This window comes from Salmo trutta, chromosome 4 (genome assembly GCF_901001165.1).
Source record: "Salmo trutta chromosome 4, fSalTru1.1, whole genome shotgun sequence".
NCBI classification, from domain to species: domain Eukaryota; kingdom Metazoa; phylum Chordata; class Actinopteri; order Salmoniformes; family Salmonidae; genus Salmo; species Salmo trutta.
In genome coordinates, this window is record NC_042960.1 from 1,587,804 (window position 1) to 1,615,108 (window position 27,305).

General features: G+C 41.8%; 1 protein-coding gene across 4 annotated transcripts; it reads right to left on the minus strand.

Moving 5' to 3' along the window:
* Window positions 1–6,289: 6,289 nt before the first annotated feature.
* LOC115190452 (CD209 antigen-like protein C) lies at window positions 6,290–27,148 on the minus strand. Of its 4 annotated transcripts, XM_029748749.1 has the most exons (8): window positions 27,131–27,148; window positions 26,889–27,008; window positions 26,524–26,759; window positions 23,940–24,035; window positions 9,814–9,894; window positions 9,551–9,693; window positions 9,267–9,370; window positions 6,290–6,899 (listed from the first exon to the last, which is right to left on the minus strand). In XM_029748749.1, the coding sequence occupies exons 3-8, from the start codon at window positions 26,624–26,626 to the stop codon at window positions 6,740–6,742; spliced, it is 687 nt and encodes a 228-aa protein (XP_029604609.1). In that variant the 5' UTR covers window positions 26,627–26,759; window positions 26,889–27,008; window positions 27,131–27,148; the 3' UTR covers window positions 6,290–6,739. The 4 variants fall into 4 exon arrangements, with proteins under 4 accessions (XP_029604609.1, XP_029604614.1, XP_029604621.1 ...); XM_029748754.1 differs by lacking the exon at window positions 27,131–27,148 and having other exon boundaries at window positions 26,524–26,626; window positions 26,921–27,063; XM_029748761.1 differs by lacking the exon at window positions 27,131–27,148 and having other exon boundaries at window positions 26,524–26,626; window positions 26,917–27,063.
* Window positions 27,149–27,305: the final 157 nt, after the last annotated feature.

Genomic DNA, 27,305 nt, shown 5'->3' on the forward strand with positions numbered 1-27,305 from the left:
CAGACTGTCCGCAATAGGCTGAGAGAGGCTGGACTGAGGGCTTGTAGGCCTTTTGTAAGTGTTGTGTCGTTGGCATCATTAAATTGAAGACTGTTATTTTATCAAATCAATTCTCTGTAATTATTATTACGTGATTAAACTAATCATGTAAATGTAATTAACTATGAAGTTGGGGCACCAAGGAAAATCTTCAGATTACAAAGTTATATTTTTCCTAATATAACTCTTCAGATATTTTAATATCTGATCAATTGGTCTTCTAATTAATGAATTATTCTTTACCTCATGTCAGTCTCATTCCGAACGTCTTAAATCGTTGGTTATCTGCATGAACCCAGCCTTTACTATAAATCATCCATACATCAATTGTCTTAATCATTTATTTACTAACAAACTAAATAATCACAGAAATGCATAAACAAACAAACAGAAGATATGGTTACAAGGAAATCATAGGGGAGGTTCCCTAGTGGGCTAAGCCGACATGACGGCTTGGTAGACAAAGGGAAGTGGGTGTGGACTGAGAAGGGCGGAAAAGAGTCACTACACAGTTGATAATTATAATAATTGAAATGCTAATCCTTTGCACATGAACGATCACTCATTCGGGAATAATTGCAATCAATATATATATTTACGCTCAGTGTGTTGTTGTGATCTCTGTTGGAATCGTCCATCTTTCTGTTGGAAAGTTCATCTGATTGTCTCTCTGCTTCCATGAAGTCTCTCGTGGTTAGAATGGATACGTCAGAGTACCATTCAGAAATGTTCTTATAGAATAGGGGTTTCGGCGGTTGTCAGTCCTCGCATCTCAGGTCGACATAATTTCTAGCTGCAGACTAGTAATTAGTATCAAAGATTTGCTCTTATACTGTTGGTATCGATAGTCTCAGAGTTTAACAACCATTACAACCTTAGCTTATGCTGAGGTTTTTGTGGTCTCTACTCAAACCTTTGTTCTCTCGGTGACCGAGGTATGCATGGTCTGAAGTGGGTTTCTTCAAGTGGGGGTTTTATTCGTAACAGTAGAAAAGTGCTGTCCCATGAGCCAGATCATGTCTGTGTTCACGAGGGCGGGCCAATGACTTAGTTAAACTTTGAAGGGAATACAATTCTCTCACATTAACAGTTCAACATCACCTTACATAATTTCACAAATAAGTTGATGTTCATCATTCATTTTATACAATAATTAGACACAAACCTCATAATGGAGGCTCCTGTATAAACAGAGTTATGGTAATGTGGCTGTATTGTCTTTCATGAGGTCACAACATGAAACAAAATGGACCGGGTCGTAGCGGGCTACTCCACCGACCGTTTACACATTCTCCAAAACATGGATATTGTTCAGTTCTCAAGTTCTGTGATGTAGAAGATGTTCCTTTGTTCTAGTGTGAAACTCTCTCTATAATGCATGGCCATGAGGAGAGAGTCTCCTCCAGGAATTTACGACCTGAGATAACAGAACATGGGTGTAGGAGGGAGAGAGAGGGAGAGAGAGGTGGATGGTACTCGCTATACCCAAAGAGGGCCACGTCATGACATAAGGCAGGTCCTCAACAGACGTCACTGGCAACAACGTCGCCTATGGGCACAAACCCACCATTGCTTGACCAGATTGTGCGTTCCTGAGATACTCCAATCTCTGCTGTGGAGCTTTGCAGCTCCTTCAGGGTTATCTTTGGTCTCTTTGTTGCCTCTCTGATTAATGCCCTCCTTGCCTGGTCCATGAGTTTTGGTGGGTGGCACTCTCTTGGCAGGTTTGTTGTGGTGTCATATTCTTTCCATTTTTTAATAATGGATTTAATGGTGCTCCGTGGGATGTTCAAAGTTTCCGATCATTTTTTTGTTGTTGATCTGTACTTCTCCACAACTTTGTCCCTGACCTGTTTGGAGAGGTCCTTGGTCTTCATGTTGCATCTTGCTTAGTGTTGCCCTTTGCTTAGTGGTGTTGCAGCCTCTGGGGCCTTTCAGAACAGATGTGTATATATACTGAGATCATGTGACAGATCATGTGGCACTTAGATTGCAAACAGGTAGACTTTATTTAACTAATTATGTGACTTCTGAAGGTAATTGGTTGCACCAGATCTTATTTAGGGGATTCATAGCAAAGGGGGTGAATACATATGCATGCACCACTTTTCCGTTTTTTATTTATTTGAAAGAAGTAATTTTTTTCATTTCACTTCACCAATTTTAACTATTTTGTGTATGTCCATTGCACGAAATACAAATAAAAACCATTTCAATTACAGGTTGTAATTCAACAAACCAGGAAAAACACCAAAGGGGATGAATACTGTTGCAAGGCACTGTATAACATGAATTACCTGATGTGTGACATGAGGGAGAAGGGGGAATAGAGGAGAAAGAGGGGAGAGGGAAAGCGAGGGGAGAGGAGAGGGAGAGGGAGGAGAGAGGGAGAGAGAGGGGACAGAGACAGAGAGAGAGAGAGAGCGATAGAGAGAGAGAGAGAGAGAGAGAGTGAGAGAGAGAGGGAGAAAGCAAGGGGAGTTAGAGAGAGAGAAGATTTGTGACATGAATTATCTGATATGTGACATGAATTCATGCTAAAATTAAAGCTCTGCCCCACCTGCCCTGAATGACGGGTCGCCACTGCCTGTCCTTAAATCCTTCTCAAAACACATTGGAGGAGAACTTCTGAGGGGAGGGACCTTGGATATTCTCTTCCAATGCGTTTTGAGAATGAGGCGAGGAGAGAGGACAAGGAATTGAGGGAAGGTGAATTCAGAAAGAGCCAAGCGGTGGTTTCCAATATTCAACATTTTCTCCAGAAGTGTGCACTTGTTCACTTCCCTTTATGGATTTGAAAGGAAATGACTGGTGTATGGGAATCTAGCACACATGCCTACACCAACCCAAGGCTTTTAGATTTATGGGAAGTAGTGGATGAGCTCACACTTCAGCAGAAAGAAGAGATTATTGGTATTATCATTCTTGCTTTCAGCTGTAATGCATTTTTGCCTATAGATTATTTGAAGCCTTTTGGATCAGTCACAATGCTGTATCGGTTTCAGCTTTGTCCTCTTCCCTCTAAACAGTTTAACTTCCGGTTAAACTGGAGGGCGCGTAATTCAAATAAATTCTAATAGTTAATATAGATTTTAAACATTTAGGTACATATAAGTGTCTTATATCGGCTGAAAGCTTAATTAATGTGGTCAGTGTGAAAACGATGATTGATATCAGACCAGAAGTATTGTTAGTAAGACTAGCTAAGCATTGGCAATAAGTGTAGAGTTTGCACGTGTTTTTTCAGTTTAGGGGATAAGAGTCCTAAAGCAAAGCTAAAACATTTACATATTACCTTAATGTTTTCTTTTTTCTGTTAACCGAAGTTAAAATGTTAATGTGTTATAGTCTTTATGGCCACTAGACAGAACAAATCACAACACAGAACACAGCATCCTCACATTGTTCATTTTATAGAAGCAATACCATTTCATCGTTTCATAACTTCTTAGGGATAGGCCCCTTTTTTCTCCACTTCCTGTCTGAATGACGTGCCCAAAGCAAACTGCCTGTAGCTCAGGCCTTGAAGCCAGGATATGCATATTATTGGTACCATTGGAAAGAAAACACTTTGAGGTAAAACATTTTTGGGGGGGAAGAGACCATCCTCTTAGAAATGCAAGAGAAAGCTCATATTGTAAAATGGCGCCCTGATGCAGGGTGTCAGCAGTCTATGTTCAAAGTTTCATGCTTGTAACTTCAAAAACAAATAAGAAATAAGAGTTTTTGTATGTGGACACAGTCCTCAAAATCGTGTCATCGCGCTTAATGATGAAGTTGCGCAACTGCTACAATCGGTTTCCTATTGAACATACTTCTTTCCGAAAAAAATATCATAGTTTGATTACATTTTAGGGTATCTGAGGAGTAAATAGAAACATATTTTGACTTGTTGAAACAAAGCTTAGGGGTAGATTTTCAGATTCCTTTCTTTGCAAGTTGAATGAGTGGATTACTCAAATCGATGGCGCAAACTAAACAGAATTTTTGGGATATAAAAAATGATTTTATCAAACAAAACGACACTACATGTTATCTCTGGGACCCTTTGAATGACAAATCAGAGGAAGATTTTTAATCGTTATATGTCAATGCATGAAACCTGTGCGGGTGGAAAATAATATGTTGATGTGGGGCGACTTCCTCAAACAATCGCAAGGCATGTTTTTGCTGTAATAGCTACTGTAAATTGGACAATGCAGTTAGATTAACAAGAATTTAACTTCTTACGGATCGGAGTGCCCCACCTGCGACAACATCCGTTGAAATTGCAGAGCGGCAAATTCAAAATAAAAAATTGTAATATTAAACATTCATGGAAATACAAGTGTCATACATGATTCTTTAGCTTAGAATCTTGGTAATCTAACAGTGTTGTCAGATTTCAAAAAGGCTTTACTGCGAAAGCATAGCATTCGATTGTCTGAGGTCAGCACCCCACATTAGCATACCTTACAAACCAGCACAGGTGTCAAAAAATAACACATAGCGATAAAATAAGTCAATTAATTTGGAAGATCTTCCTCTGGGTGCAATCCCAAGGGTCCCAGCTACACAATGAATGGTCGTTTCGTTTGACAAAGTCCTTCTTTATATCCCAAAAATGCTGTTTAGTTGGCGCCATTGAATCCAATAATCCACTCCATCAAGATGCATACAAAGGATCCCAAATAGTTACTAGCAAAGTTCGTCCAAACAAGTCAAACAATGTTTTTATCAATCCTCAGGATGTCTAATATCTAAATAAACAATAATATTTAAACCGGAGAATAGTAAGTTCAATAGAAAAGTAAAAGAACGAAGAGCGAACACTCATTCACGTGCGCAAAAACACTAACAAACCTATTGTACTTCCTCTGGAATATCCTCTACTACTTCTTCATTATTCAACAAACAAGCCTGAAACCTTGTATAAAGACTGCTGACATCTAGTGGAAGCCATAGGTACTGCAATCTGGGTCCTATTCATTTGAATGGACAATAGACTTCAATTGAAAGTGGCTGTGTCCTCCCAAAAAGTATGGATTCCGGATGTATTTTTCTCGCGTTTTCGCCTGCCATATCAGTTATGTTACACTCACAGACATTATTTTAACAGTTTTGGAAACTTCAGAGTGTTTCTATATGCATATCCTAGCTTCTGGGCCTGAGTAACAGACAGTTTACTTTGGGCACGTCAGACAGGCGGAAATTCAGGATTCTGAAGAAGTTAACTAACTGTATGATTACCTTTCTAACTGACTCCTAATGGTAATATCTACTGTATGATTACCTTTCTAACTGACTCCTAATGGTAATATCTACTGTATGATTCTAACTTCAGTGACTAGTAGGTGAGTAGTTACTCTGATGTGCATCTCCAGGTTCCTCTCTGTTGTTTGTCTGTGGTCCACTACAGTTGATAGAATGTTTTTAGAATGCAATCACCTTCGATCAGGAAGTTGTTAGACCCAACAGGATATTCTAAACACAGTGATATAACATGATAGCTGCTTCACAACAAGTAGTGTCGAGTGCAGCCTTTCATCCTATCACTTTGACAGGCCTGTTTGTGGCTTCCCCAGCCTTCAAATGGAGTTCACATTATGGCTCGTACTCTCTCTATGCCATCGATAGGGGCCCTTTTCTTTTATCTATGCTGTGTGTGTGTGTGACATCAGTGTGAAGAGTTAATCAGAGGTGTGTGTGGGACATCTGTCTGCATCTTTATCAGAAAAGGGGAACTTCACACGTGTCTGTGTGTGTGTTTGCCTGCGTGCAGTGTGTATCCTCTCAGTACTGTTCTGCCTTCTGTCTGTGTCCAACTGCAAGTCACATTGTTTTAACAATCCTATCACATTCAATCAGGAAGCTGGTAAACCTGCTTGGTTCCTTTCTTACTTAATCTGAGCCTTAGTAAGAAGATGAACTAAAGAGATTTATGCTAATAATTGATTATGAAAATTGCACAAGCCTGTGGCTGTCACGTCCTGACCAGCAGAGGGTGTAATTGTATTAGTTTTGGTCAGGACGTGGCAGAAGTTTTGTGTTATGTGTTAGTTAATTGGGATTGGACTCCCAATTGAAGGCAGGTGTGTTGAGTTGCCTTTGATTGGGAGTCCTATATAGTAGTGTGTGTTTTTCTTTGGGGTTGTGGGTAATTGTTTCTGTTCAATGTGTTATGCTGTCAGTACTGTTGAGCTGTCGGTATTTTCTTGTTTTGTAGTGTTCCAGTGATCTTTTTTTAAATTAAATGATGCTGAACACTAACTCTGCTGCATTTTGGTCCACTTCTTCTCTCCATGACGACAGTTGTGACAATGGCAAATCACATAACATGTTTCTTTTTAAAACAATGAATGCAAGCATTTTACAGATGACAGTATGTCTACACACTGTTTAACTAGAGAGAGATACTGTAGTTCTCTATATAATGAGCTACTGTATAACTCTTCACAAATCCAGTTATGTTAAGAGGTAAATGCTATGTCATAATATTTATCTACAGGCTCAGAATACCCAATATTAACATCAGCACAGTCCTAGTTACAGTCTATCCTGGTACATCACCATTATCAGGCTATTTTGTCGCCCAGTACAGTACCTACAGTGTGTTGGTGTGTGTGTCTTAGAGAGAGAGAGAGAATGAAGTTGTGTGCATGTGTAAGGTGCTGTATGTGTGCACGTCCTCCCACCAGCCACCTCTGTTGTCATGGTGTTGTTAAACCACCTTCTCACAAATCCAGTAACGATTGAGTAAACATGATTGGTCATTCCATGCTTTTACAGGAAGCCAGGTTTCTGTGTTCAGCTCAACACAGTCCTCCTCCCCATTTTCTGGGTTGTCACGACCATTATCAGGCTGCTGTGAGAACCAGTAACTACAGGGTAAAAAAGACAGAGAAAATAAAATAATTAAAATTGTATGTTGTCACATGTGCGAAATAGAACAGGTGTAGACTTTACCATGAAATGCTTAGGTACGGGTCCTTCCCAAACTATGCAGAGTTAAACAGTAAAAAATATATTAATTAAACATTTGCTATATAAAAAAAGGAAAATATTAACACAAAATAAAAAGTGACAAGGCAATCAGGATAGGTAATAAACAGAGTAGAACAGTGGGTAGAGTCTAGTGAGTGTGTGGGTAGAGTCTAGTGAGTGTGTGGGTAGAGTCTAGTGAGTGTGTGGGTAGAGTCTAGTAAGTGTGTGGGTAGAGTCTAGTGAGTGTGTGGGTAGAGTCTAGTGAGTGTGTGGGTAGAGTCCAGTGAGTGTGTGGGTAGAGTCTAGTGAGTGTGTGAGTAGAGTCCAGTGAGTGTGTGGGTAGAGTCCAGTGAGTGTGTGGGTAGAGTCTAGTAAGTGTGTGGGTAGAGTCCAGTGAGACTGTGGGTAGAGTCTAGTGAGTGTGTGGGTAGAGTCTAGTGAGTGTGTGGGTAGAGTCCAGTGAGTGTGTGGGTAGAGTCCAGTGAGTGTGTGGGTAGAGTCTAGTGAGTGTGTGGGTAGAGTCTAGTGAGTGTGTGGGTAGAGTCTAGTGAGTGTGTGGGTAGAGTCCAGTGAGACTGTGGGTAGAGTCTAGTGAGTGTGTGGGTAGAGTCTAGTGAGTGTGTGGGTAGAGTCCAGTGAGTGTGTGGGTAGAGTCTAGTGAGTGTGTGGGTAGAGTCCAGTGAGTGTGTGGGTAGAGTCTAGTGAGTGTGTGGGTAGAGTCTAGTGAGTGTGTGGGTAGAGTCCAGTGAGACTGTGGGTAGAGTCTAGTGAGTGTGTGGGGAGAGTCGAGTGAGTGTGCATAGAGTCAGTGTAAAAAAATAAAAAAAAGGTGTCAATGTAAATACAGATATGTTTCTTCAGCTTGAAAAGGAGCACAGCCTTTTTTGGACCAAGATCCAACACTTTATTTGTATTTTTTAATGACATTTTAAGATATATCTTTAGTGCTTGTGGAATGACATCTTTGAACATGATTTGAAGCAACATGTCATTTGTTAAAGGTCTCTATCACACCTGGATGGTCAAATCTCACCTTGTAGTCAATGGATTATGAACAACCCAGAGAATCAGTCCTACTCCTTACACTGAGGTGAGTGTTATTAGAGCACTAGTCTATTACCTTGGGGTGGTCAGTGTTATTATAGAGCAGTAGTCTCTTACCTTGGGGTGGTCAGTGTTATTATAGAGCAGTACTCTCTTACCTTGGGGTGGTCAGTGTTGTTATAGAGCAGTAGTCTCTTACCTTGGGGTGGTCAGTGTTATTATAGAGCAGTACTCTCTTACCTTGGGGTGGTCAGTGTTATTTTAGAGCAGTAGTCTCTTACCTTGGGGTGGTCAGTGTTATTATAGATCAGTGGTCTGTTACCTTGTGGCGGTCAGTGTTATTATAGAGCAGTGGTCTCTTACCTTGGGGTGGTCAGTGTTATTATAGAGCAGTAGTCTCTTACCTTGGTGTGGTCAGTGTTATTATAGAGCAGTAGTCTCTTACCTTGGGGTGGTCTGTGTTATTATAGAGCAGTAGTCTCTTACCATGGGGTGGTCAGTGTTATTATAGAGCAGTGGTCTCTTACCTTGGGGTGGTCAGTGTTATTATAGAGCAGTAGTCTCTTACCTTGGGGTGGTCAGTGTTATTATAGAGCAGTAGTCTCTTACCTTGTGGTGGTCAATGTTATTATAGAGCAGTAGTCTGTTACCTTGGGGTGGTCAGTGTTATTAGAGAGCAGTAGTCTCTTACCTTGGGGTGGTCAGTGTAATTAGAGCAGTAGTCTCTTACCTTGGGGTGGTCAGTGTTATTATAGAGCAGTGGTCTGTTACCTTGGGGTGGTCAGTGTTATTATAGAGCAGTAGTCTCTTACCTTGGGGTGGTCAGTGTTATTAGATCAGTAGTCTCTTACCTTGGGGTGGTCAGTGTTATTATAGAGCAGTAGTGTCTTACCTTGGGGTGGTCAGTGTTATTATAGTGCAGTAGTCTGTTACCTTGGGGTGGTCATTGTTATTATAGAGCAGTAGTCTGTTACCTTGGGGTGGTCAGTGTTATTATAGTGCAGTAGTCTGTTACCTTGGGGTGGTCAGTGTTATTATAGAGCAGTAGTCTGTTACCTTGGGGTGGTCAGTGTTATTATAGAGCAGTAGTCTCTTACCTTGGGGTGGTCAGTGTTATTATAGAGCAGTAGTCTGTTACCTAGGGGTGGTCAGTGTTAGTATAGAGCAGTAGTCTCTTACCTTGGGGTGGTCAGTGTTATTATAGAGCAGTAGTCTCTTACCTTGGGGTGGTCAGTGGGGTGCCGTCCACCCATTTCCAGGTCCCCTCAGTAACAGAGTCAGTCAGACCAATCCAGGCTCTCTTATTGACGCCAAAGAGAAACTGCTGTTGGTGAGAAAGATACTGATATTGTCAACTACTATAGACTACATGTGTTAAATACTGGAAGATACATTACTGACCAAGAGATGTTTGATTCACTCACTCACTCACTCACTCACTCACTCACTCACTCACTCACTCACTCACTCACTCACTCACTCACTCACTCACTCACTCACTCACTTGTTCCATATCACTGTTTATGATCACCAGGTCTGCTCCTCTCTCCAGACAGTCCTTTCTGCTCTCCTTCCAGGTTTTTTTCACTGTAGACAGGAAGTACCACCTGGAGTTAAACTTCTGCCAGCCTTCAGGACAGGTTTGTTCTACAACACAAAAACATGCATTTCCATCTTGTTATTCTGCACCTATTATTGTAGAATACAAACACAAGTTTACTGCATATTAGATATGTGATGTTATGATCATTTATCAGGTAAACTCACTCAGATTAGAGAACTTTGTCATGAGATCATCTCTTTCCTTCTGAAGCTGGTCTATCTCTGCAGTCTCATTGCCTCTGTTATCTGGAAAGCATTGATACATATAGTCAAGAAATCTAAATGCATATTCCCATGATAATGACTGAGATGATTGGCATACAGTGTGAACATTTCACCAGTAAAACGTGATGATTTATCTTTCATTATTGACATTGATGTTTACAGTCTATTTTGAAATGAGGTATGCCTGACTTGGTGTAGGAAGATGTTAAAAATATAACATGTTCTTGAGACAATGTGGATATAGTCAGACGTTGCAATCGGAGGATGCATTTTATGTATATTCTATAAAGATATTCAAAAGGTGCCATCTGTCGGTCTAAACTTGAGAAATGATGATGTCATAAACAAATATCACTCCACCACTGGTTACAAAAGACATGATTGACGTCGCGAAGAGGTTAGACTATCAACTGATCATTGATGTTTTTTACATTTTAGTCATTTAGCAGATGCTCCAGAGCAACTTACAGTAGTGAATGCATACATTTAATGCCTTTTTTTTTTTGTACTGGCCCCCGTGGGAATCAAACCCACAACCCTGACATTGCACACGCCATGCTGGCATTGCAAACACCATGCTCTACCAACTGAGCCACAAGGAAGGCTATGTTGATGATTGATTTAAATCTGCTAGATAGCTAGATCAATAATTCTTTCACTGATCGGGATTTATTCTTTAATACTCTCAAATAATAACTTCATAATATAGCCTGACCTTCATGGTCCCTCTTTATATTACCTTCAGCTTATAAAGGCTTTATAAAGCATTCCTAATGCTTTCATAAGCATTACAGTCGTGGCCAAAAGTTTTGAGAATGACACAAATATTAATTTCCACAAAGTTTGCTGCTTCAGTGTCTTTAGATATTTTTGTCAGATGTTACTATGGAATACTGAAGTATAATTACAAGCATTTCATAAGTGTCAAAGGCTTTTATTGACAATTACATGAAGATGCAAAGAGCTTTGCAGTGAGTCTTGCAAAGAGTCTTGCAATATTTGCAGTGTTGACCCTTCTTTTTCAAGACCACGTCAATCCGCCCTGGCATGCTGTCAATTAACTTCTGGGCCACATCCAAATCAAATCAAATGTATTTGTCACATACAAATGGTTAACAGATGTTAATTCGAGTGTAGCAAAATGTTTGTGCTTCTAGTTCCGACCATGTAGTAATATCTAACAAGTAATCTAGCCTAACAATTTCACAACAACTACCTTATATACAGAAGTGTTAAGGAATTAATAAGAATATGTTCATAAAAATATATGAATGAGTGATGGCCGAACGGCATAGGCAAGATGCAGTAGATGGTATAGAGTACAGTATATACATATGCAATGAGAAATGTAGGTTATGTAAACATTATATAAAGTGACATTGTTTAACCTGTTATGGATAGGGGGCAGTATTTTCACGGCCGGATAAAAAACGTACCCGATTTAATCTGATTATTACTCCTGCCCAGAAACTAGAATATGCATATAATTATTAGCTTTGGATAGAAAACACTCCAAAGATTCTAAAACTGTTTGAATGGTGTCTGTGAGTATAACAGAACTCATTTGGCAGGCCAAAACCTGAGAAGATTCTGTACAGGAAGTACCCTTTCTGACCATTTCTTGGCCTTCTTGATCATCTCTATCCAAAACAGGGGATCTCTGCTGTAACGTGACACTTCCTACGGCTCCCATAGGCTCTCAGAAGGCGGCAAAAAGCCGAATGGTGGCGTTGCAGGTCCTGGCTGAAAAACATTAGCGCATTTAGATAGTGGTCGATCAGAGAACAGAGACTGGAGGCGCGTGCACGAGGCGACCCCATGTTTTTATTCTTTCGTCTTTGAACGAAAACAACGACTCCCGGTCGGAAAATTATCGCTTTTTTTACGAGAAAACTAGCATAAAAATTGATTTTAAACAGCGGTTGACATGCTTCGAAGTACGGTAATGGAATATTTAGAATTTTTTTGTCACGAAACGCGTCGGGCGCGCAACCCTTCGTCACCCTTGGATAGTGTCTTAAACGCACAAACAAAACGCCGCTATTTGGATATAACTATGGATTATTTGGAACCAAACCAACATTTGTAATTGAAGTAGAAGTCCTGGGAGTGCATTCTGACGAAGAACAGGAAAGGTAATCCAATTTTTCTTTTAGTACATCTGAGTTTGGTGAGGGTCAAACTTGGTGGGTGTCAAAATAGCTAGCCTGTGACGGCGAGCTATCTACTCAGAATATTGCGAAATGTGCTTTCACCGAAAAGCTATTTTAAAATCGGACACCTCGATTGCATAAGGGAGTTCTGTATCTATAATTCTTAAAATAATTGTTATGTTTTTTATGAACGTTTTTCGTGAGTAATTTAGTAAATTCACCGGAAGTGTTCGGTGGGAATGCTAGTTCTGAACGTCACATGCTAATGTAAAAAGCTGGTTTTTGATATAAATATGAACATGATTGAACAAAACATGCATGTATTGTATAACATAATGTCCTAGGCGTGTCATCTGATGAAGATCATCAAAGGTTAGTGCTGCATTTAGCTGTGGTTTTGTTTTTTGTGACATTATATGCTAGCTTGAAAAATGGGTGTCTGATTATTTCTGGCTGGGTACTCTGCTGACATAATCTAATGTTTTGCTTTCGCTGTAAAGCCTTTTTGAAATCGGACAGTGTGGTTAGATAAAGGAGAGTCTTGTCTTTAAAATGGTGTAAAATAGTCATATGTTTGAATTACTATAAGAAAAATGTTATTACCTTTGCTGTCTTCGTCAGAATGCACTCCCAGGACTTCTACTCCAAAAACAAATGTTGGTTTGGTCCCAAATAATCCATTGTTATATCCAAATAGCGGCGTTTTGTTCGTGCGTTCAAGACACTATCCGAAAGGGTAAATAAGGGTGACGAGCATGGCGCATTTCGTGACAAAAAATGTCTTAATATTCCATTACCGTACTTCGAAGCATGTCAACCGCTGTTTAAAATCAATTTTTATGCCATTTTCTCGTAAAAAAGCGATAATATTCCGACCGGGAATCTGCGTTTAGGTAAAAAGAGGAAAGAAAATAAAGCACGGGGTCGACTCGTGCACGCGCCTAAGCCCATAGTACTCTAATCGGCCACTTTTCAAACGCGATAATGTGTTTCAGCCAGAGGCTGCCTCGATATCATTCAGCTTTTTCCCGGGCTCTGAGAGCCTATGGGAGCCGTAGGAAGTGTCACGTTATAGCAAAGATCCTCAGTCTTCAATAAAAAGAGCCAAGATGAACAACAACTTGTCAGACAGGCCACTTCCTGCATGGAATCTTCTCAGGTTTTGGCCTGCCATATGAGTTCTGTTATACTCACAGACACCATTCAAACAGTTTTAGAAACTTTAGGGTGTTTTCTATCCAAAGCCAATAATTATATGCATATTCTAGTTACTGGGCAGGAGTAGTAACCAGATTAAATCGGGTACGTTTTTTATCCGGCCGTGTCAATACTGCCCCCTAGCCCTAACAGGTTATTCCAACCACGTTGTCCGATTTCAAAGAGGCTTTACGGCAAAAGCATAAAGTTAGATTATGTTAGGACAGTACATTGACAAAACATTACACACAGCTATTTTCAATGCAAAGACAGGCGTCACTAAAAGCAGAAAACCAGCTAAAATTATGCACTAACCTTTGACAATCTTCATCAGATGACACTCCTAGGACATCATGTTACACAATACATGCATTCTTTTTTTCGATAAAGTTCATATTTATATATAAAAACAGCATTTTACATCGGCGCGTGCTGTTCAGAAAATATTTTCCCTCAAATGCTTCCGGTGAATTAGCGCTACAATTTACAAAATTACTATTCGAAAACATTGGTCAAATCTAATATTGTCATTCAAAGAATTATAGATTAACATCTCGTGAATGCAACCGCATTGCCAGATTTAAAAATAACTTTACTGGGAAATCACACTTTGCAATAAACGAGTTGCTATGCTCAGAAAAATAGGCTAGGCGATACAGGTTAGCGCCATCTTGGAACCATCTAAAATCAAATATACTATTGTAAATATTCCCTTACTTTTGATTATCTTCATCAGAAGGCACTTCCGGGAATCCCAGGTCCACAACAAATGTAGTTTTGTTCGAAAAAGTTAATCATTTATGTCCCAATAGCTCCTTGTTGTTAGTGCGTTCCGAAGGCTACTCATAATGTACAAGGTGCGCGGGACTTGTCGTCACGAATGTGCAAAAGAAAAATATTTTCGTTCATTCAAACATGTCTAACGTTGTATAACATAAATCTTTAGGGCCTTTTTCAATCAGAGCTTCAATAATATTCAAGGCGGACGATTGCATTGTCTTACTAAATGTTTCAGAATGAGAGGGTATCCACGGGCGCCCGCATCATAGTAGTAATGGCCCTCCCCCTATGACCAACTTTCCAGGACTCTCGTTCGGTCAGTTTCTACCGGAGAAGACTCAAACCACTTTGTAAAGACTGTTGACATCTAGTGGAAGCCTTAGGAAGTGCTAAATGAATCCTAACTCACGGTGTGTTTCATAGGCAAAGTGTTGAAGGTGATTCCAAAAATCAGATTTCCACTTCCTGCATGGAATCTTCTCAGGTTTTGGCCTGCCATATGAGTTCTGTTATACTCACAGACACCATTCAAGCAGTTTTAAACTTTAGAGTGTTTTCTATCCAAATCTACTAATTATATGCATATTCTAGTTACTGGGCAGGAGTAGTAACCAGATTAAATCGGGTACGTTTTTTATCCGGCCGTGCAAATACTGCCCCTAGCCCCAACAGTGGCTAGTGATACATTTATTACATCAATTTTTCCATTATTAAAGTGGCTAGAGTTGAGTCATTATGTTGACAGCAGCCCCTCAATGTTAGTGATAGCTGTTTAACAGTCTGATGGCCTTGAGATAGAAGCTGTTTTTCAGTCTCTCGGTCCCTGATTTGATGCACCTGTACTGACCTCGCCTTCTGGATGATAGTGGGGGGAACAGGCAGTGGCTCGGGTGGTTGTTGTCCTTGATGATCTTTTTGGCCATCCTGTGACATCGGGTGGTGTAGGTGTCCTGGAGGGCAGGTAGTTTGCCCCCGGTGATGCGTTGTGCAGACCTCACTACCCTCTGGAGAGCCTTATGGTTGTGGGCGGAGCAGTTGCCGTACCAAGTGGTGATACAGCCCGACAGGATGCTCTCGATTTTGCATCTGTAAAAGTTTGTGAGTGTTTTTGGTGACAAGCCGCATTTCTTCAGCCTCCTGAGGTTGAGGAGACGCTGCTGCGCCTTCTTCACCACGCTGTCTGTGTGGGTGGACCATTTCAGTTTGTCCGTGATGTGTATGCCGAGGAACTTAAAACTTTCCACCTTCTCCACTACTGTCCTGTCGATGTGAATAGGGGGCTGCTCCCTCTGCTGTTTCCTGAAGTCCACGATCATCTCCTTTGTTTTGTTGACATTGAGTGTGAGGTTATTTTCCTGACACCACACTTCGAGGGCCCTCACCTCCTCCCTGTAGGCCGTCTCGTCGTTGTTGGTAATCAAGCCTACCACTGTAGTGTCATCTGCAAACTTGATGATAGAGTTGGAGGCGTGCATGGCCACGCAGTCGTGGGTGAACAGGGAGTACAGGAGAGGGCTGAGAACGCACCCTTGTGATGACCCAGTGTTGAGGATCAGTGGGGTGGAGATGTTGTTACCTACCCTCACCACCTGGGGGCGGCCCGTCAGGGAGTCCAGGACCCAGTTGCACAGGGCGGGGTGAAGACCCAGGGTCTCGAGCTTAATGACGAGCTTGGAGGGTACTATGGTGTTAAATGCTGAGCTGTAGTCAATGAACAGCATTCTTACATAGGTATTCCTCTTGTCCAGATGGGTTAGGGCAGTGTGCAGTGTGATTGCGATTGCGTCGTCTGTGGACCTATTGGGGCCATAAGCAAATTGGAGTGGGTCTAGGGTGTCAGGTAGGGTGGAGGTGATATGGTCCTCGACTAGTCTCTCAAAGCACTTCATGATGACGGAAGTGAGTGCTACGGGGCGATGGTCATTTAGCTCAGTTACCTTAGCTTTCTTGGGAACAGGAACAATGGTGGCCCTCTTGAAGCATGTGGGAACAGCAGACTGGGATAAGGATTGATTGAACATGTCCGTAAACACACCAGCCAGCTGGTCTGCGCATGTTCTGAGGATGCGGCTGTGGATGCCGTCTGGGCCTGCAGCCTTGCGAGGGTTAACACGTTTAAATGTTTTACTCACGTTGGCTGCAGCGAAGGAGAGCCCGCATGTTTTGGTAGCGTGCCTTGTCAGTGTCACTGTGTTGTCCTCAAAGCGAGCATAGAAGTTGTTAAGTTTGTCTGGGAGCAAGACATCGTGGTCCGCGACGGGGCTGGTTTTTCTTTTGTAGTCCGTGGTTGACTGTAGACCCTGCCACATACCTAACATGTCTGTGTCGTTGAATTGCGACTCTACTTTCTCTCTCTACTGATGCTTAGCTTGTTTGATTGCCTTGCCTAGGGAATAGCTACACTGTTTGTATTTGGTCATGTTACCGGTCACCTTGCCCTGATTAACAGCAGTGGTTCGACATCCTGACTGATGGCAGCCCATTCTTGCATAATTAATGCTTGGAGTTTATCAGAATTTGTGGGTTTTTGTTTGTCCACCCGCCCCTTGAGGATTGACCACAAGTTCTAAATGGGATTAAGGTCTGGGGAGTTTCCTGGCCATGGACCCAAAATATAGAAGTTTTGTTCCAAAAGCCACTTAGTTATCACTATTGCCTTATGGCAATGTGCTCCATCATGCTGGAAAAGGCATTGTTCATCACCAAAATGTTCCTGGATGGTTGGGAGAAGTTGCACTCTGAGGATGTGTTGCTACCATTCTTTATTCATGGCTGTGTTCTTTGGCAAAATTGGGAGTGAGCCCACTCCCTTGGCCTAGAAGCAACCCCACACATGAATGGTATCCGGATGCTTTACTGTTGGCATGACACAGGACTCATGGTAGTGCTCACCTTGTCTTCTCCGGAAAAGCTTTTTTCCGGATACCCCAAACAATCGGAAAGGGGATTCATCAGAGAAAATTACTTTACCCCAGTCCTCAGCAGTCCAATCCCTGTACCTTTTGCAGAATATCAGTCTGTCCGTGATGTTTTTCCTGGAGAGAAGTGGCTTCTTTGCTGCCTTTCTTGACACCAGGTCATCCTCCAAAAGTCTTCGCTTCACTGTGCGTGCAGATGCACTGACACCTGCCTGCTGCTATTCCTGAGCAAGCTCTGTACTGGTGGTGCCCCGATCCCGCAGCTGAATCAACTTTAGGAGACGGTCCTGGCGCTTGCTGGACTTTCTTGGGCGCCCATAAGCCTTCTTCACAACAATTGAACCGCTCTCCTTGAAGTTCTTGATGATCCGATAAATGGTTGATTTAGGTGCAATCTTACTGGCAGCAATATCCTTGCCTGTGAAGCCCTTTTTGTGCAAAGCAATGATGACGGCACGTGTTCCCTTGCAGGTAACCATAGTTGATAGAGGAAGAACAATGATTCCAAGCACCACCCTCCTTTTGAAGCTTCAAGTCTGTTATTTGAACTCAATTACCATGAAAGAGTGATCTCCAGCCTTGTCCTCGTCAACACTCAGACCTGTTTTAACGAGAGAATCACTGACATGATGTCAGTTGGTCCTTTTGTGGCAGGGCTGAAATACAGTGGAAATGTTTTTGGGGGATTCAGTTCATTTGCATGGCAAAGAGGGTCTTTGCAATTCATCTGATCACTCTTCATAACATTCTGGAGTATATGCAAATTGCCATCATACAAACTGAGGCAGCAGACTTTGTGAAAATTAATATTTGTGTCATTCTCAAAACTTTTGGACACAACTGTACATCAATGTGTTATATAGCATCTATAAGTGTATGTCATGCTTTATAAAGGGTTCATAAACGTGGCATAACTGTGTGACAATATCACCCATGTCAAAATGACATAACCCCACTATGTTAAATATGATATAAACATGTGCTTTATAAGTAGTGACATGCTGTGCTGAAGTATGAAACACGCTCTTAAGTTTAGTTATGTTAGATTACACCTAATCTCGTTCCCAGACACTTCCGCCCAAGTCCTCGGAAGGTCTGGTAGATCAACGCATCAAACTTGGCCTTCATTAATTAGGTTAGTTTTAAAAGTACATTTTAAGAAGAGAAATTAGGGCTTAGCCATAATTATGACTTTGTGGCTGTGTTAACTAGTGACGACCAGGGGGAATGTATTTGCTAGCAAAGGACATAGCCTAATGGCAAATATTTTACTCAGTAAGGTCACTTACATAGAATTCTATGGTCACTCCTACTAAGGCCAACTTTGAATGGTTGATATCCCAGGCTTATACAGTGCATTCGGAAAGTTTTCAGACACTTTGACTTTCTTACAGCCTTATTCTAAAATGTATTAAATTGTTTTCTCCCCTCATCAATCTACACACAATACCCCATAATGACAAAGCAAAAACACTTTTCTAGAAGTTTTTGCAACTTTATTAAAAATAAAAAACAGAAATATCACATTTACATCACGAATACAGCCTTGAGACTTCTTGGGTATGATGCTACAAGCTTGGCACACCTGTATTTGGGGAGTTCCTCCCATTTTTCTCTGTAGATCCTCTCAACCTCTGTCAGGTTGGATGGGGAGCATCGCTGCACAGCTATTTTCAAGTCTCTCCAGAGGTGTTCGATCGAAGTTCAAGTCCGGGCTTTGGCTGGGCCACTGAAGGACATTCAGAGACTTGTCCCGAAGCCATTCCTGCGTTGTCTGTCATGTGCTTTTTACTGAGGAGTGGCTTCCATCTGGCCACTCCACCATAAAGGCCTGATTGGTGGAGTGCTGCAGAGATGGTTGTCCTTCTGGAAGGTTCTCCCATCTCCACAGAGGAACTCTGGAGTTCTGTCAGAGTGACCATCAGGTTCTTGGTCGCCTCCCTGACCAAGGCCCTTCTCCCCCGATTGCTCAGTTTGGCCAGGCATCCAGCTCTAGGAAGAGTCTTGGTGGTTCCAAACTCCTTCCATTTAGGAATGATGGAGGCCACTGTGTTCTTGGGGACCTTCAATGCTGCAGAAATTTCTTTGTACCCTTCCCCAGATCTGTGCCTCGACACAATCCTGTCTCGGAGCTCTATGGACAATTCCTTTGAGCTCGTTGTTTGGTTTTTGCTCTGACATGCACCGTCAACTGTGGGACCTTATATAGACAGGTGTATGCCTTTCCAAATCATGTCCAATCAATTGAATTTACCACAGGTGGACTCCAATCAAGTTGTAGAAACACCTCAAGGATGATCAATGGAAACAGGATGCACCGAGCTTAATTTCGAGTCTCAAAGCAAAGGGTATGAATACTTATGTAAATTTTTATTTATTTATTTATTTCACCTTTATTTAACCAGGTAGGCAAGTTGAGAACAAGTTCTCATTTACAATTGCGACCTGGCCAAGATAAAGCAAAGCAGTTCGACAACATACAAAAACACAGAGTTACACATGGAGTAAAACAACATACAATCAATGATGCAGTAGAAAAAAAAAATAAGACTATATACAATGTGAGCAAATGATGTGAGATAAGGGAGGTAAAGGCAAAAAAATGCCATGTTGGCAAAGTACATAAAGTATAGCAAGAAAAACACTGGAATGGTAGATTTGTAGTTTGAAGAAAGTTCAAAGTTAAAATATAAATAATATGGTGCAAAGGAGCAAAATAAATAAAATAAATAAATACAGTAGGGGAAGAGGTAGTAGTTTGGGCTAAATTATAGATGGGCTATGTACAGGTGCAGTGATCTGTGAGCTGCTCTGACAGCTGGTGCTTAAAGCTAGTGAGGGAGATAAGTGTTTCCAGTTTCAGAGATTTTTGTAGTTCGTTCCAGTCATTGGCAGCAGAGAACCGGAATGAGAGACGACCAAAGGAGGAGTCGGCCTTAGGGGTGACCAGAGAGACACACCTGCTGGAGCGCGTGCCACAGGTGGGTGCTGCTATGGTAACCAGTGAGCGGAGATAAGGGGGGACTTTACCTAGCAGGGTCTTGTAGATGACCTGGAGCCAATGTGTTAGGCGACGATTATGAAGCGAAGGCCAGCCAACGAGAGCGTACAGGTCGCAGTGGTGGGTAGTATATGGGGCTTTGGTGACAAAACGGATGGCACTGTGATAGACTGCATCCAGCTTGTTGAGTAGGGTATTGGAGGCTATTTTGTAAATGACATCGCCGAAGTCGAGGATTGGTAGGATGGTCAGTTTTACAAGGGTATGTTTGGCAGCATGAGTGAAGGATGCTTTGTTGCGAAATAGGAAGCCAATTCTAGATTTCACTTTGGATTGGAGATGATTGATGTGAGTCTGGAAGGAGAGTTTACAGTCTAACCAGACACCTAGGTATTTGTAGTTGTCCACAAATTCTAAGTTAGAACCGTCCAGAGAAGTGATGCTGGACAGGCGGGCAGGTGCAGGCAGCGATCGGTTGAAGAGCATGCATTTAGTTTTACTTGTGTTTAGGAGCAGTTGGAGACCACGGAAGGAGAGTTGAATGGCATTGAAGCTCGTCTGGAGGGTTGTTAACACAGTGTCCAAAGAAGGGCCAGAAGTATACAGAATGGTGTCGTCTGCGTAGAGGTGGATCAGAGATTCACCAGCAGCAAGAGCGACATCATTTATGTATACAGAGAAAAGAGTTGGCCCAAGAATTGAACCCTGTGGTACCCCCATAGAGACTGCCAGAGGTCCAGACAGTAGGCCCTCCGATTTGACACACTGAACTCTGTCAGAGAAGTAGTTGGTGAACCAGGCGACGCAATCGTTTGAGAAACCAAGGCTACTGAGTCTGCCGATGAGGATGTGGTGATTAACAGAGTCAAAAGCTTTGGCCAGGTCAATGAATACGGCAGCACAGTATTGTTTCTTATCGATGGCGGTTACGATGTCGTTTAGGACCTTGAGCGTGGCTGAGGTGCACCCATGACCAGCTCTGAAACCAGATTGCATAGCGGAGAGGGTGCAGTGGGATTCGAAATGGTCGGTAATCTGTTTGTTGACTTGGCTTTCGAAGACCTTAGAAAGGCAGGGTAGGATGGATATAGGTCTGTAGCAATTTGGGTCAAGAGTGTCACCTCCTTTGAAGGGGGGGTGACAGCAGCTGCTTTCCAATCTATGGGAATCTCAGACGACACGAAAGAGAGGTTGAACAGGCTAGTAATAGGGGTTGCAATAATTTCGGCAGATAATTTTAGAAAGAAAGGGTCCAGATTGTCAAGCCCAGCTGATTTGTAGGGGTCCAGATTTTGCAGCTCTTTCAGAACATCAGCTGAATGGATTTGGGAGAAGGAGAAATGGGGGAGGCTTGGGCGAGTAGCTGTGGGGGGTGCAGTGCTGTTGAATGCAGTAGGGGTAGTTAGGTGGAAAGCATGGCCAGCAGTAGAAAAATGCTTATTGAAATTCTCAATTATAGTGGGCTTGTCGGTGGTGACAGAGTTTCCTATCCTCAGTGCAGTGGGCAGTTGGGAGGAGGTGTTCTTATTCTCCATGGACTTTACAATGTCCCAGAACTTTTTAGAATTGGAGTTGCACGAAGCAAATTTCTGTTTGAAAAAGCTAGCCTTGGCGTTTCTAACTGCCTGTGTGTATTGGTTTCTAACTTCCCTAAAAAGTTGCATATCGCGGGGGCAGTTCGATGCCAATGCAGAACGCCACAGGATATTTTTGTGTTGGTTAAGGGCAGTCAGGTCTGGGGAGAACCAAGGGCTATATCTGTTCCTGGTTCTAAATTTCTTGAAAGGGGCATGCTTATTTATTAAGATGGAGAGGAAGGCATTTAAAAAAAATATCCAGGCATCCTCTACTGACGGGATGAGGTCAATATCCTTCCAGGATACCAGGGCCAGGTCGATTAGAAAGGCTTGCTCGTTGAAATGTTTTAGGGAGCGTTTGACAGTGATGAGTGGAGGTCGTTTGACCGCTGACCCATTACGGGTGCAGGCAATGAGGCAGTGATCGCTGAGATCTTGGTTGAAAACAGCAGAGGTGTATTTAGAGGGCACGTTGGTTAGGATGATATCTATGAGGGTGCCAGTGTTTGCGGCTTTGGGGTTGTACCTGGTGGGTTCATTAATAATTTGTGTGAGATTGAGGGCATGAAGCTTGGATTGTAGGATGGCTGGGGTGTTAAGCATGTCCCAGTTTAGGTCACCTAGTAGCACGAGCTCTGAAGATAGATGTGGGGCAATCAGTTCACATATGGTGTCCAGAGCACAGCTAGGGGCCGAGGGGGGTCTATAGCAGGCGGCAACGGTGACAGACTTGTTTTTGGAGAGGTGGATTTTTAAAAGTAGAAGTTCAAATTGTTTGGGTACAGACCTGGATAGCAGGACAGAACTCTGCAGGCTATCTCTGCAGTAGATTGCAACACCGCCCCCTTTGGTCGTTCTATCTTGTCTGAAAACGTTGTAGTTAGGGATGAAGATTTCACAGTTTTTGGTGGACTTCCTAAGCCAAGATTCAGACACAGCTAGGACATCCGGGTTGGCAGAGTGTGCTAAAGCAGTGAATAAAACAAACTTAGGGAGGAGGCTTCTAATGTTAACATGCATGAAACCAAGGTTATTACGGTTACAGAAGTCATCAAAAGAGAGCGCCTGGGGAGTAGGAGTGGAGCCAGGCACTGCAGGGCCTGGATTCACCTCTACATCCCCAGAGGAGCAGAGAAGAATAAGTATGAGGGTACGGCTAAAAGCTATAAGAATTGGTCGTCTGTGACGACCAGAATAGAGAGAAAAAGGAGCAGGTTTCTGGGGGCGATAAAATAGCTTCAAGGTATAATGTACAGACAAAGGTATGGTGGGATGTGAGTACAGAGGAGGTAAACCTAGGCATTTAGTGATTATGAGAGAGATATTGTCTCTAGAAACATCATTGAAACCAGAAGATGTCATAGCATGTGTGGGTGGAGGAACTGAGAGGTTGGATAAGGTATAATGAGCAGGGCTAGAGGCTCTACAGTGAAATAAGCCAATAAACACTAACCAGAACAGCAATGGACAATGCATATTGACATTAAGGAGAGGCATGCTTAGCCGAGTGATCAAAGGGTCCAGTGAGATTCAGACAGCTAGCCGGGCCAAAGGTAGCAAGCTGGTGGAAGATGGGAGGGAGGTCTGTTTTTAGCCACCTCGTGCGTTTCTGTCTGTGGGTTAGTGGGGTTCCGTGTGGAAGGGGGGACCTGTCCAAGTTGGCAAAATAGTTAGTTATAGCTAACGATTAGCCGGTCGCAGATGGGCGATCAGGTTACGTCGCGACGGAGGGGCCAGTTGGATAACTCCCTCGGGCAGATAACGTCGGTGGTCCAGTCGTGAAGACCCGATGGGGCTCCGCATCGGCAGTAAAACGGGTCAGGATAGGTGAGTTGTAGCCCAGGAGACACTTCAGCTGGCTAGCTCAGGAATAGCCCAGGAGTGGCTGACGGAACTCTTCAGCTGGCTAGCTGGCTAGCTCCGTAATAATGTGTGTTAATTCCGTGACCGACGTTGCCAATAGTCACTCAGGTAGCAGCTAGTTAGCTGCAAGATCCAGGTGTAAATGTCCAGAGCCTGTGGTAGAAATCGGGGAAAGGAGAGAGAATAGGTCCGGTATGCTCTGGTCTGAGGTATTTATGTTTTTTTGTTTTTTTATACATTTGGAAAAAAATCTTTTAACCTGTTTTCCCTTTGTCATTATGCGGTATTGTGTGTAGATTGATTCAATATTTTTTTCCCCTCATCAATTTTCGAATAAGGCTGTAATGTAACAAAATGTGGAACGAGTGAAGACATCTGAACACTTCCGAAATGCACTGTAGACATGGTTTGTGAACTCAAGTAGAGCTGATGCATTTTTTTTGTTGTCACATTTTTGTCAGTGCTTGACTTTGACTGAAATAGGTTCCGGTACGCAGTCCCAAATGGCACCCTGTTCCCTATGTAGTGCACTGTCAAAAGTACTGTGCTAATAGGGTGTCATTTGGGCCTCACTCACAGAAAGCCAGTCTCAGGGAGATGTTGAGAGTGACTTGTAGAACACACAGCACTCCTAAACACACAGCAGCCAGCCTGTAGAGTCTTTGTCTTCTATCTGCAGAGAAACAGACACACACACCATCCTACATTATGATTACATCCAGAACAAACATCATCCTACATCACTACTGACTATGATTCGAATTCTGAGAACCAAACCCCAGCGAACGTTTGCTGCGAACGTTGGCGGCGAACGTTTGCTCAAGAGTGCTGTCATCTCAATTCTGGTAAACAGGAAGCTGCTTTATGAAGAAATTACCAAAATTACACAATATAGCTAAAGCATGACCTATAGAGGCTATCTGCGATTGCTGCTTACATTTTTGGGACATTGAAATGTATAATATTTACCTATTCATTCTTTATGAATGTAACTTAGAAATGCCTCATGAGCTTTGTTTAAAAGCCCATCAGGACCCAAAATACCTGCTTGTTCTAACATGGAATTGTTAACAAACACTGTGTAGCCTCAGATGGGTAAAACTATCATTTAGATCTCATGGATGGTCAGTCCTTGCATACATACTGTAGCTCTGTCTATGAATTACATACAGTACCAGTCATACATAGCTCTGTCTATGAATTACATACAGTACCAGTCATACATAGCTTGGTCTATGAATTACATACAGTACCAGTCATACATAACTCTGCCTATGAATTACATACAGTACCAGTCATACATAGCTCTGTCTATGAATTACATACAGTACCAGTCATACATAACTCTGCCTATGAATTACATACAGTACCAGTCACACATAGTTCTGTCTATGAATTACATACTGTACCAGTCATACATAGCTCTGTCTATGAATTACATACAGTACCAGTCATACATAGTTCTGTCTATGAATTACATACAGTACCAGTCATACATAGCTCTGTCTATGAATTACATACAGTACCAGTCATACATAGTTCTGCCTATTAATTACATACAGTACCAGTCATACATAGTTCTGTCTATGAATTACATACAGTACCAGTCATACATAGCTCTGTCTACGATTTACATACATTACCAGTCATACATAGCTTGGTCTATGAATTACATACAGTACCAGTCATACATAGCTCTGTCTATGAATTACATACAGTACCAGTCATACATAGCTCTGTCTATGAATTACATACAGTACCAGTCATACATAGCTCTGCCTATGATTTACATACAGTACCAGTCATACATAGCTCTGTCTATGAATTACATACAGTACCAGTCATACATAACTCTGCCTATGAATTACATACAGTACCAGTCACACATAGTTCTGTCTATGAATTACATACTGTACAAGTCATACATAGCCCTGCCTATGAATTACATACTGTACCAGTCATACATAGCTCTGCCTATGAATTACATACAGTACCAGTCATACATAGCTCTGTCTATGAATTACATACTGTACCAGTCATACATAGCCCCGCCTATGAATTACATACTGTACCAGTCATACATAGCTCTGCCTATGAATTACATACAGTACCAGTCATACATAGCTCTGTCTATGAATTACATACTGTACCAGTCATTCATAGCCCTGTCTATGAATTACATACAGTACCAGTCATACATAGCTCTGTCTATGAATTACATACAGTACCAGTCATACATAGCTCTGTCTATGAATTACATACAGTACCAGTCATACATACTGTAGCTCTGCCTATGAATTACATACAGTACCAGTCATACATAGCTCTGTCTATGAATTACATACAGTACCAGTCATACATACTGTAGCTCTGCCTATGAATTACATACAGTACCAGTCATACATAGCTCTGTCTATGAATTACATACAGTACCAGTCATACATAGTTCTGCCTATGAATTACATACAGTACCAGTCATACATAGCTCTGCCTATGAATTACATACAGTACCAGTCACACATAGCTTGGTCTATGAATTACATACAGTACCAGTCACACATAGCTCTGCCTATGAATTACATACAGTACCAGTCATACTGTAGCTCTGTCTATGAATTAAATACAGTACCAGTCATAAATAGCTCTGTCTATGAATTTGTAAACAAACACTGTGTAGCCTCAAATGTTAGCTCTGTCTATGAATTTCAGAGTGGTTACATTTCTGCAGGGTACATTGTTTTGAGAGTGGTTACGTTTCTACCGGAATTAACGGACAGGTCACCAGGTGCACAGAGCCTGTTTCAGGTTGCCAGCCCCTCAGCTGTTTACCAAAAACAGTGGTGGGCTATCCACTGTGTTGTTTAAAAATATGATTTTCAGTTGATCTTTTTAAGTAGTTCCACATAGTTCCAATAACTGAAGTGAAAAAATATATTGAATTGATGCATTTTAGTGTATGTGACCCCAGCAGGTTGTAAACCCCAGGCTCTGTACCAACTCAACCACACAGAAGACAGAACAATAAAACAAGTACAAGTGTTTTTCTATGATGTGTTATTAGTGTGTGTGCACGTGCCAGCATACGTGTGTGCGCTCGTTTTGGCGTTCATACCTTTCTGCATCTGTGTGTGTGTGAGAGAGAGAAAGATAATTCTTTGTACCTGATAGTTGGGTCTCAGTCTTCACGCTCCTCGTTGCTCTGTTCTGGTTTTCTTCATTAACTTTGTTTAATTCAATCACCTGTTTGTTGATGTAGTCGGCCATCTTAACAAACCGTACCGAATATCAATAATTACCCTAATAAATTAATTAATCAACTAATTCAGTCTGTCTGACCTTTAATTGTAATATATATGATTTTAACTTTTACTTATAGTATTAACTTACTTATGATTACCTTTCTAACTGACTCCTAATGGTAATATCTACTGTATGATTACCTTTCTAACTGACTCCTAATGGTAATATCTACTGTATGATTACCTTTCTAACTGACTCCTAATGGTAATATCTACTGTATGATTACCTTTCTAACTGACTCCTAATGGTAATACCTACTGTGTGATTCTAACTTCAATGAGAAGTAGTTGAGTAGTTGCTCTGATGTGGGTCTCCATTGGTGTCTCTGATGTCTGTCTGTGGTGCACTGCAATTGAACGAATGTTTTAAGTATCCAATCACTTTCAAGCAAGACGTCATATTTCGCAATAACTATATGTGACATTGTTCATAGGGAAGTGAAATCATGGCTCGCACTCCATAACTCACATTCAATCAGGAAGCTGGTAGACCTCAGAGATTGTTCCTTTATTTATTCATCTGTGCCTTTGTTCTTCTTATTATAATAGTTATTTATGATAATAATTGAAGATGAGAAAATGTATAAAATGAATAAACTTAGCAGAAGCATTGGAAGTAACATGACATGTTGCTAATAAAAAGA

Coding starts and splice junctions, on each gene's coding strand:
- LOC115190452 (XM_029748749.1), bottom strand. CDS start 26,626: ATGGCCGACTACATCAACAAACAGGTGATTGAATTAAACAAAGTTAAT. Junction 9,371..9,550: donor TAAACAGTGATATGGAACAA/GTGAGTGAGTGA, acceptor TCTCACCAACAG/CAGTTTCTCTTTGGCGTCAA. Junction 6,900..9,266: donor ACCCCACTGACCACCCCAAG/GTAAGAGACTAC, acceptor TTTACCCTGTAG/TTACTGGTTCTCACAGCAGC.